Genomic DNA, 12,076 nt, shown 5'->3' with positions numbered 1-12,076 from the left:
TTATTTTAAATTTTATAATTTTATTTTTTTTTAAATTTTAATTAAACTAATTAGTTATTTTAATTTTAATTTATAATTATAATTATTTTACTAATAAATTTTTAATTATCTATTAATCTTGGGGACGGAGAGAGTATTTATATAATTTTTTACAGCGAAAAGTATATATTCAAATGACTTCACTGGACAAACCCTGACAAAGAAACACGTCCTTTTAAAACATACAACACGTCAAAGTATTTTAATTGAAATGAATAATGACGTCTTGACTTTGTAAGAAATTGCATCATTTTATTATTATTATTATTATTATTATTATTATTATTTATAAAAGCATAATTATTGATTATTAATTTATTAAAAGCTTCATCAGCATGCCCTGTTCTCAGACCCAACCATTACCGAACCGCTTTTCTCTTCCTCTCCAAATCAAATTGGTTACAGAGCAGCCCTCACTTTCTTTATTTTTACCCAAAAGCAGTTTCGTGATTTGTGGAAAGATCTTCTCTCCTCCGACGGTAGCCGCTTTTGTTTTCTTTGTCAGCCATATTCACAATTACTTTCGCAAAGCAACGCCCGATGTTGCCATAAATCTGACTATTCTTCAACAGTGACCAAAAGAGGGAATTTGGGCGTAGTGTAATGCTCGGCCCCATCTTTCTTGGGAGAAAGAACCCACCCAACATAATTCAATCTTGACCACAATTCTGTATCTATCTATATATATATATAGAGAGAGAGAGAGAGGGGGGGGGGGAGAGATGAAGGAAATGTTTGGGAGTCCAGGGAAGAAGAGTGGGCTGATGTTGAGGATGGGGCAGTGTTTATTTGCGGCGGCCTCAATTGGAGTTATGGCCTCTGCTTCTGGCTTTTCTACCACTACTGCCTTCTGGTATCAGATTTATTTATCACTTTTTTCTGATTAATTAATTAGTTAATTGATCTGATTCTTTGATGAATTTTGTGTGAAATGAAATACCATTAGGCAAGAGCAAGGCAATTGTGGCTATGGATTCTTGCCCCCTTTATCACATTTGATTCTTCTTACAATGACAAGAAAATTTCTGAATTGTCAGCCCATTTGCTTGCCTGCTCTCAGAATGGCTTCTTAGTGATATGCCCAAACATTACCTACACACGCAACACATACTATAATGTTAGTAATGTTTGGTGGCCTTCTTGAACTCTTCCTTTTATGTAAATTGCAATGGTTGATATGCCTTCAATATAGTTTGTCACTTGAGTTTTTACGGCTGTCTCGTGGATAGCGAGTCGGTGGTCAAGGGGTGAAGTCCCAGGACCCTTGCCTGGTCCGGGGGCGCGGAGTGGCCTCAGTCCGATGGTATGGAGTATTGGGCTTTTGAGTTCGCATTGGGTTGAGCCTGTATAATATATTCTCTTGGTGTATTTGAATAAACTTATAGATTTACGATATGGGTTAATTTGTATAAGAAATCAGTATCTGTAATCTATAACCTACCTAGCCGCTTCAATAAATCTGTTCTCCATTTCCGTCGTGGACATAGCCAATACGTTGTTGGTGAACCACGTAAATCTGTGTCTTCTATATGTTTCTGTTTGCTAATCGATCATTAATTCTAATCTGTCACACACCTATTGTCACAACTTTTGTTTGCTGTTTATGCTTTCTGCTTCCCTAAGGTAAGCTGGTTTGTTTAATTAATGGCTCCTACCTTTGTCTTTCTTGGCAGAAATACATAAGTATAGTTTTGTATTTTGTTATTTCCACCTAAGAGTGGAATTATTGTCGGCTTTGATGTTGTCCTAGCCCTTTCCTTGTCCAATTTTGTCATGTCCGTTTGGGTTCATCTTTGAACTTTTCTGTGCTGCTATATATGATCTTTGTTAAGTGTCATTGGCTGTTTTCGGATACTAATGGTTTATTGGTGTTGGATGAATTTTTTTTTTGCTAGCTACTTAATTGCATCGATGGGGCTTCAGCTTTTGTGGAGCTTCGGACTTGCTTGCTTCGACATTCATGCCCTCAGGTTCAACAAGGATTTATACAACCATATTGTAATAAGCTTGTTTGTCGTTGGCGATTGGGTAAAGCCTCTTTCGATCTTGAATCCTCCAATCTCATATATTTTTTGAATGAAATTTGTTATAGTGTTGATTAGTTCCGGTCAGCACATTGTAATTAATGATAAACACAATGCGTGTTTATCATTATCATGTGTTGTTTGTGTTGTACTAACATGTGATGTGCTGAGATCAATGATGACATATGATGTGTAGACTATTTTCATGTGTTGTTAGTCAATATAGTGTAATTATATTATATTAACATAAATTGTGTTGTTTGTTCATTTGGTTATGTCTGGCTTAACCATGCTGAATATATTGATTCGACATACTAACATTGAATATATAGTTAAAGAAAGTGTGATTTATGTATTTGGTTGCGGGTTTGGATTTTGAGTTTGTGTTTTGATATTAAAAAATTTGACTTGAAATAATTGTATGATATGATATAAATATATATTGAAATAGTAAAAAAGGTGAATCTAGACGTCTTACAAAGTTCTCCAACCAAACACACATTCGGGTAGAACACACTAATTTATCGATCTTATCTTACACTACAAAAACATTCGGGCTGTCCTAACTCAATCTTGTGCGCGTTTTTTGTGTGGTGTTGAGAAATCTTGTTCATTAATTCTCGGTGCAGGTGACTGCAGCTCTGTCATTGGCCGCAGCATGCTCATCTGCGGGCGTGATTGCTCTTTTCACTCGGGACACGACCATCTGCGCCGTGGAGACCAGATTTTCTTGCAACATGTTTCAGATATCCGTAGCTTTTGCTTTCGCCGCATGGTTCCTTCTTGCAATATCTTCGTGCGTCATGTTTTGGCTTGTGGCATCGCTTTAAGTAATATTCGGAATGTCTAATTGATTTGAAATGCATCCGAGCACACGCGCTCACAGCAATGAGGTTTGTGCGCCGCGATGGCAAACTTTTCGACGACTCGGTTTGGCTGAAAAGAACTAGTTTTTTTGGATTTCTTGGATGTACTGTTGAGGCATTAACTTGTGGTTAGGTGTTTTCCATTTGACAGTGTAAATATATTACTCTACTGTCCTAGTTTTTGCATCATAGTGTTTGTTTGTATGTATGTATGTGTATGTATGGATATGATGTTGGGAGTGAGTCAGTTCTTGGACATTTTCATGGCCAAAATAGAAGTTTTTTTCCAGCAGGTGTGATCAGAGGAGAGGAGAGGGCATAGAATATAATGAAAAGGCTGGCCGTTTTTGTGTTCGAAGATGGAATTGTTGACTAATAATCCGAAGCTTTGTAGTATTCTTTAGCAGCTCAAAATGCTGACTAATTTGATCAGCAAATTTATTGCATTCACAGCACAGTCAGTCAGACAGGAAATGGTTCTTGACAAACATGCATTCACATCCATTCCTGGGTGAATCAGTGATAGCTAAAGCCTATTGTGTCTTTTTTTTTTTTTAATTTTTATACGTAAAAATTCTCAGTCGGTACCCGAAAGTGTGGTAAACCTCCGGACAAACTTAATACCCTACAAATTAGGCTTGACAGACAAGTTACACTAAGCGAACCATGTGTGGCGCATGATCCGAATCTATTGTGTGTTTTTACATTCATTAGTAGGTGAATCAGTGATAGCTAAAACCTATTGTGTGTTTTTACATTGGCTGTAGCTACTAGATGTAAAATTTAGCATTGTGCTAAATAGTATCCAATAAATTCACAAAAAGTACATTATTCACATTAATATAATACAAATACAACACATGAACGAACAACACATAATATAGATTGAGATAACACACACAACTATTGATTTTAGTCCATGTTATACACATTATAATTATGAACAAATCACATATTTTTATTACAAACAACACATGTGAAATAAAAAATATATTATTTTTATATTTTATGCTGCGTTGTTGCTAAATTTCTCAAATCAGTATTGTAATCTTCCTACTTTATATGAGTTTTGAATTTGAAATAATAAAATTTTGAATTCTAACAAGAGTGTTATACATAATTAAAAATAGATGATGTAATATTATTAATATAGCATTAACTTATGAGATTCTATTTTCTGTTTAATAATAGGTATTCAGCTAGCCATATAATTGAGTTTCTTTTAAGGGTCTGTTCGGTTGGTGGAGTCGACTTAATGTCTACTGTACAATTACTGTACAAATTTAAAAATTAAAATCCAAACCTTACTAACCTACAGGGTAGATTGAAGATAGCCTGTTGAGATTCTCTGCAATCCGTCAAGTTCATTCGACAACAACGACTTATGTGATTGAAGATACAGGCTGGTAGGTGTTACGTGAGACAATATATACACAACTTTAATAATATAAAATATTTATATTTTTTTAAACATCACATCAAACTTTCATTTCAACTATTTCAAAATTAATTTTCAATTATATTTAAATACCATTTAATTCAAACTATCACATCAACCTATCATATCTCTCAATATAATAATAATTTTATATCTCAATATAATAATAATTTTTTCCAACATAATCAATACAAAATTTAATCCCCAAACAAACAACTTACAAATCCATACTTTAAAATCCTCAAAAATCCAACTCTAAAATTCAATCCCCCGTACAAACACACCTACTTCTATCTAATTCTTTTATTAACTTCTAGATTGAAAGAGAAAACAATAATAATAAAAAATAATAATAATAATAATAAAATATACCTGTATGAAATCAACACTAAGGATGTGTTCATTTGTAGGATTTTGTCAAAATTTTACTATTCATCCAAAAATTTTCTCCGAACATCAAATCAAACACCTATTTTTTATTTTTTATATTATACTAAAAATTAATTTTACATTAAAAACATCACATCAACAGTTTATATCACATCATATAACTATTCAAATTCAAAATTTTTACTATTCAAATCTCAATCCAAAATCTAAACCCCGAAACAAACACACCCTAAAAAGAACATGACAACTAAACTACTCATTTCAAAATCCAAACAACAAAAAGGCCCTATATATCCATAGTATATATCACATTCCACAATTAATATAATACGATCAAACTCCAACCAAACACAAACACACACCAGCAGATAATACAAAACATCAACCTCATGAAATGCAAGATCACATTATAATCTTTATTCTCAGCAAAAAAAAACTAAAAATCTACTCACGATGATCCATCTGCCGGCGGCGGCGGCGGAGCGGTGGCAATGCTGATGATATACTGAATCTCCTCCGCGACCTCCTTCATCGACGGCCTATTCTGGCGGCGCTCCTCCAGACAACCCACTGCCAGGAACCCCAAGGCTTTCATGGTCTCCATCTCCAGCGCGCTCGCCCCCTCCTTCAGCACCGGATCCACCGCCTCCATCACCCTCTCCTCCCCGACCAGCCGCTGCACGTAAACCGCAAGGTTCACATCATCTGCCGCCCGGTTGAAGTCGATCGCCTTCTGCCCTGTCAGTAGCTCGAGAAGAACCACCCCGAAGCTGTACACGTCGCTCTTGTCCGTCAGCTGATAGTTCCGGTAGTACTCGGGGTCCAAGTACCTACAGTAAAGAATAAATCACGTTAAACGATCATTTTACTTAAAAATTTAAAATTTGAAAGGATAAATATGATTAAAGATATGCTGATTTGACTCAATCAGTAAATATAATATAATAAAGGGGGAGAATGCATGCTTTTATATAGCACAACGGACCCAAATACCTACCAACGAAAAAATAATCATATTAAATGATTATTTCTTTTAAAAGTTTAAGCTTATAGGGGTAAATATGACTAAAGATCTGCTCATTTGACCTAATCAGCACATATAATATAATTGGGGCGGATAGTGCATGTTTTTATATAGCACAACATAACGATGTGCAATATCAAAATATGTGTTGTGTAGTTTATTATACTAAAATTCATAATATATTGTGCTAGATGAAATTATATCATGTGTTCGGGCATGAATCAGCTGCTGATCAAATCAGCGTCATACTGACTTAATCTTATTAACATAGGATCTCCAGCCCATGTGTTCTATATTATATTATTAATCAGCTAAATAGGCTCCCTCATGTGAAATGTGAATTTATACGTACCCGAGCGTGCCTTGAGCGCACGTTGAAATGTGGCTCATGTCGGTGTGAGCCAACCGGGAGAGGCCGAAATCCGAGACCTTCCCGTGCAACTTCTCATCCAACAAAATGTTACTCGATTTCACGTCGCGGTGGTAGATAGGTGGCACCGCCGAGAAATGCAGGTACGCCAACCCCTCGGCCGTCTCGTGCGCGATCTCGAGGCGGCGCTTCCATGGCAGCGACGCGCGGTTCGCGCCCTGCAGGCGGTCGAGAAGCGTGCCGTTGGGAACGTACTCGTAGACGAGCAACGGCTGCGCCAAGTCGACGCAGCAGCCGAGGAGGCCGACGAGGCTGCGGTGGTTCACCTGGCAGAGGATCCGGACCTCGTTCAGGACCTGATCGGTGCCTTTCGTGTTGCCGACCTTCGCGCATTTGACGGCCACCGGAGTGCCGTCGTCGAGGATGCCTTTGTAGACTTCTCCGTAGCCGCCGGAGCCGAGGAGGCGGTCCTTGGCGAAGTTGTTGGTGGCCTTCTTGATTTCCTTTCCGGTGAAGTTCTTGGCGGACTTGCCGCCGCCGGCGTTGAGGATTTCTTCGCGCTCCCGGGTCAGGCGGTCCTGCTCCTCTTTCATGCGCCGGTGCCGCTTGTACACCAATACTGCTATTAAGGATGCTAACACGGCTACACCAAGCCCTGCGGTTAAACCTGCAAGTAGAATTATTTTATTATTACTGCTCTCAGTCTCATATCTATTTTTTTTCACATAATTTTAAAAATATCAATATTATATAAAAATATAACGAAAAAAAAAAAAAAAAAAAATTTAATCTTAAAAATGTACATGGCAAAAAGTTATTGGTAGATGTAAGAACACAATTTGAACATAATAATGTTAATAGCTGTAATATATTATAAATTAAAAAAATATTTTTAATATTAAATATATTAGTAAATAAATAAATAGATATTTTGTTATAAGCAAGATCAAATTCAAAAGAAAAAAATAAAGAATTTGTTAAGTTATATATTGATTTTTTGAATATATTAATAAATTGTCTAACTAACTCTTTATTACTCCTACTATATTTAATTACAATTATTAGCTGTACACGTCCGGTTTTGTTGACTTATTTTTCAATGTCACTAAAAGTCAAACGTTGCGGATAAATCGAAAATTTAAAGTCAACATCATAGGCACTGAAAAATATTTGTCCTCGCCATTGACCAGCCAATCTTTTCCCTGTGTTCTCTCGTGGATTTTTCATAAAAATGGTTTATTTTATTTTATTTTTTTAAATAAAAATATTTTTTTTATTATTAAAAAATTTAAATAAAATCTTTTGCGAATTTTCTCCATACTATACAATTTCACTCGGCCACTTTTAAAAAAATAGATATATTGTTTTTCTTTATGCATAAAACATTCAATTAAATATTATTTTAATATAAAATTTAAAGTAATTTTGCCATAGTCAGAAATTCACAAACAAATTAAGGATAGTAAATCACAAAATTTACCTGCAATGAGCGGAGTTCGATCTTTGCCACACCCATCTGGATCTTGACACTCTGGAAATTTGTAAATTTTATTTAATATGTTGCGAGAAAAAATAATATATTTATATAATATTTTTTAAAAAATAAATATAATCAAATAAAGATACCTATGATTCTCGTGTACATATTTAGGAGTAAACCATTAAAAATTAATGCAAAAAATAAAAAATAAAGCAGTAGCATTTCTGACCTTTCGCACAGACCCCTCTGATGGGATCCCATTTCAATCCGGAGCTACAGAAGCACCGGCTGACGCCGCGGTTCGAATTCGGTTCGGGTTTGCAGGAGGATCCGGACCCGCAATCCGCCTGAGCGGCGCAAATGGGCTCCGCCGGCGGGATCCATAGCAGCTCGACGCCGGGCTGCGGCCAGGCGGAGACGGGCAGAGAGGGGTCAAGGTTGACGAAGCTCCGGTAGGCGCGGCAGCCGTCCTGGCGGACACGTATGCGGTAAGAGGTGGTGGAGCCGCCGGCGCGGAAGGCGCAGCAGGGGAGGTCGGCGCAGGCGGTGGCGGCGGAGGCGGAGGCGTTGGAGTAGACGTGGCAGGGGCTGGTGGCGGTGCAGTCGAGAGGGGAGTTGAGGATGGAGGCGGAGCAGTTGAGGTAGAAGATGGTGTTGCTGCTGGTGATGTTGAAGGGGGCGGAGGGGTCGAGCTGGAGGCCGTTGGTGGGGAGGTCGCCGGCGAGGCAGGTGCCGGGGAGGAGAGACGACGGCGCCACCACCAGGCGCTGGGAGGAGGGGGAGATGGAGGTGATCGGGTAGGTGTTGTTGGAGGAGTCGAAGAAGAGGGCGCCGCCGGAGCAGCGGATCTTGTAAGAAGGGTCGCCGCAGGTGGAGGCGGTGCTGAGGGGGTAGGGGACGGCCGCGCCGCCGCAGGGTGGGCAGGGAGGGAGGGAGAGTGCGGAGATGGCGTACGTTAGCAGGAGGATGAGGAGGAGGGGGTTAGCGTGCGCCATGCAGGTGGGTGGTAGATGGATGGATGGATGGAGGCTTGCTTTGCTGGTGTATTTATTTGAAATTAAATTATTTCTTTAATAGTAGTTTTATTTATTTTTTGTAATAGGCTGTTTTGGTCAAATGTTTGAACATATTATGCGTCTCAGACATACTGCACTATCATTGTTGTGGTGGTGCGTTGACTCTTGAGATTATTGCACACTTATATACCATTACACTTATTTATCCATTCTTTCTATTTATATATATCTTATATAATTTTTTTTCTATTTTAAAAAATATAATTATATTTTAAAATTTATAATTTTTTTTATTTTAAATATAATATCTTGTTAAAGTTAAATGAGACAAATTAGCTGAGATAAAATATTATTTGTTTTGGATAATTAATTTACTTATTTATTCTTGATTAATTTCTTTAATTCTCTTGTCTATTTCAATAAAAATTTGGATTCTTTTTATGAAAATTAGAGAATTCATTTAAATTCCGCACTTCGACAGCTGATAAGCTGTCGATCAAAATTTTGAACGACAACAATTATTTAAACTAAATCTTTAAAAATTTACTTTAAAAATAATTACTATATAATTTGTATCCATTAATCATATTTAACTATTTATTACATGCATGATTTGAATAAATAAAGTCAAAGATTTTATTTCGAATCTTATGATGAAGAATTTTTAAGGGTGTGTTTGTTTGGAGGATTAGATTTAATTTCCACTATTCATCCCATTTTTTCTCCCAAAAACATCAAATCAAACATCTATTTTTCATTTTTTATATTATACTAAAAATCAATTTTACATTCAAAACATCACATCAACACCTATTTATATCACATCATACAACTATTTAAATTCAAAATTTTTACTATTCAAATCCCAACTCAAAATCCAAACCCCGAACAAACAGTTTATCTTATGTATATACACACGTTGATAATGATAATGATCGTGAGTTGACCATATTATCCATTGACTTTAAATGGGCTTCTAGAAAAGAAAAAAATAAAAATAAAATATTTTTTTCTTAATTAATATTTTTTCTAGAATTATTTTAGTACAATACAAAATATTTCTTTCCAATCAAAATTGTATTCTCTTATCTGACATTTGATTTTTTTTAATTTTTTTTAATTTTAGTTTGTCTGATAATAATTTCAATTTTTTTTTTTAAATTTTAAATGAATCGATCAATTTTAAATATACTTTATAAATAAAAATCAATTCAATTAAAATTTTAATATCTTATAAATAAGATCTATTCAAAATTATTTTTATTTTTACATTTCTCCCCTATATATATTTTAAACAGAAGAAATGGTTGTGCATCCGAACATAATTTAAGTTGAAGTTCAAATTGAAATCAGGAAAGTACCGTAATTTAGTTTATTGTCATTTATTCGTACCAAATTCTTTGTGTTTTTGTATATTTTGCATTAACTGTTGTGCACTTTAATGTTTTTGAAAAAGTTTTTCACAATATCTATTTATTTTTATTATGACGTGAAAATCTGCAACTAGCTTCTATTGGAATATTTATATTTAATTGAAATTTAATATTTAAAAAGTTGATTTTATAAATTAATATGTGATAGAATAGAAAATAATTACACCCTCCGTCCAAAAAAATACGAGATTATTATTGTATATACGAAAATTTAGGTAAAGTATAATTAGTAAGTAATTAAAAAGTGTATTAGTAAAAATAATTATAGATTAAGATTAAGATTAAGATAAGTAAATAGTTTAGTTAAAATTATAAAATTCAAAATGCGATTAAAGTGTATAATTATATTTCTAAAAATAGAAACAACAAATTACGTGGGACGGACGAAAATAAAAAATAGAGACAAATTATGTGCGACGGAAAGAGTATTTCTAAAATAATTTATTTATTTAGAATTTTATTCTACCAAAAGAATTTATACAATAAGATTTTCAATGAATAGTTTCAAATTATAGGAAAACCGTAATTTTGGTGTATTTGTTTTGTATTTTTTAATTAGCTTGAATTTTTCTATGTTAAATTAATTAAACATATTATAATATAAAAAATAATATTTTATTTTAAATTATTAACTTTATCAACTAACTTTCATGTTACATTAATTTATTGACTTTATATATATATAGATAGAGTATATATCGTATATTTTGTGTGAATATATTAATATAGTGTATTTTTTTATAATATTAATTTGGAAGAATGTCATTTTTTTTTTTTTTAATATTGAAAATACACACTTTTTAATATAAAGAACAAGTATAAAGAGAAAGAACGACGAAAACCAAACAACGCAACTTTAGTTTATTTATTATATATCCGACTAAATTTAGATAGAAATGCATTGCGCTTTGAGTACAAGTAATGTGAAGCAAGCAATGTCATTGTCACATATTATTAAACTAGCGATAAAATTATTCAAAGTCATGATCGAGAATATAACCATCCTGACATACTATATAGTAATGTTTCCATTTTGTCGACTCGAGCATAATGTACGATCTATCCTCCCCTTCTTATGCCCCTCACGAAAATCCTCACGACGTGTTTTACCAATTTTTCCCCTCGAAGCTTTCTTCCCGGCATGTTGCTCGATAATTGAGGTTCTTTCATATCATTAAAATCTTCAACATTAACGCTAGAGTCGTCCTTTACTGCCACACCTGACGGCATATTCTCCGCGCCATTCTGGCCGTATATTTCCTTCGAAACAATCAAACTAATGAATAAAAATATCACCATTGTGCTCTTAATGAACCCTTTCAAAGCTCCCATTTTAATTTGTAGGAATTGAAGGGGGAAAGGATTATTGTTTCTTTTCTTGTTGCTATGGAAATGTTTATGGAGATGTGTTACATTACCTTGTTTATATAGAGAATCATAAATGAATTTTTTTATTACTATTATTATTGAATAAATTATTGTTATTGATATTATATCCTACATTTAATTTTGTCACCTATAATTTATGTAATTGTGGTACCTATTTTTTTGGGTAGGTGATTATAGAGTATGTACATAGTTTGGTCCCAATATTTTTTCAAGTGTTATTGTGTTAATGATGCATTGATTTTGCTTAAATTATTTGTACTAAGTAATTATACGTGGAATGACATATTTGTAATTTAAATAAAAAATTAAGAATATTTTGGTATTAATGTATAATTATTTTATTAAAATAAAAAATTGATAACTTGAAGTGGAACGAACGAAAAAAAAATGAAACTTTAAATTGAAACAAAAGAAATATATTGCGTCAATATATATAAAAATATATATTATATATTTTTTAATACTTAAAGAAATCGTGCCACTCAAAAAATTTGGTGAGCAAATCCGTACAATCAATTTTTATCAACTATGCGTAATCATTTTATTGATTATATTATAATAAAATTATAGTAATTATTATTTAAGATTTTAGAAATGGGTAAAATAC

General features: G+C 34.0%; 2 protein-coding genes across 2 annotated transcripts; one reads left to right on the top strand and one right to left on the bottom strand.

Annotated features, from left to right (window-relative positions):
* The first annotated feature begins 373 nt into the window (after nt 1-373).
* On the top strand, nt 374-3,375 carry LOC127244914 (CASP-like protein 5B1). The gene is made up of 3 exons (XM_051265508.1): nt 374-892; nt 1,935-2,067; nt 2,693-3,375. Exons 1-3 carry the CDS (start codon nt 762-764, stop codon nt 2,891-2,893), a joined length of 465 nt encoding a protein of 154 aa, XP_051121465.1. The 5' UTR covers nt 374-761; the 3' UTR covers nt 2,894-3,375.
* Nucleotides 3,376-4,987: 1,612 nt separating this feature from the next.
* On the bottom strand, nt 4,988-8,744 carry LOC127244913 (wall-associated receptor kinase-like 20). The gene is made up of 4 exons (XM_051265507.1): nt 7,861-8,744; nt 7,632-7,682; nt 6,134-6,818; nt 4,988-5,587 (listed from the first exon to the last, which is right to left on the bottom strand). The coding sequence occupies exons 1-4, from the start codon at nt 8,624-8,626 to the stop codon at nt 5,206-5,208; spliced, it is 1,884 nt and encodes a 627-aa protein (XP_051121464.1). The 5' UTR covers nt 8,627-8,744; the 3' UTR covers nt 4,988-5,205.
* Between the last annotated feature and the right edge of the window lie 3,332 nt (nt 8,745-12,076).

This window comes from Andrographis paniculata, unplaced genomic scaffold, assembly GCF_009805555.1.
Source record: "Andrographis paniculata isolate CXL003 unplaced genomic scaffold, ASM980555v1 Contig21END, whole genome shotgun sequence".
In the NCBI taxonomy this organism is placed as follows: domain Eukaryota; kingdom Viridiplantae; phylum Streptophyta; class Magnoliopsida; order Lamiales; family Acanthaceae; genus Andrographis; species Andrographis paniculata.
This window is presented reverse-complemented; position numbering and strand designations above follow the sequence as displayed.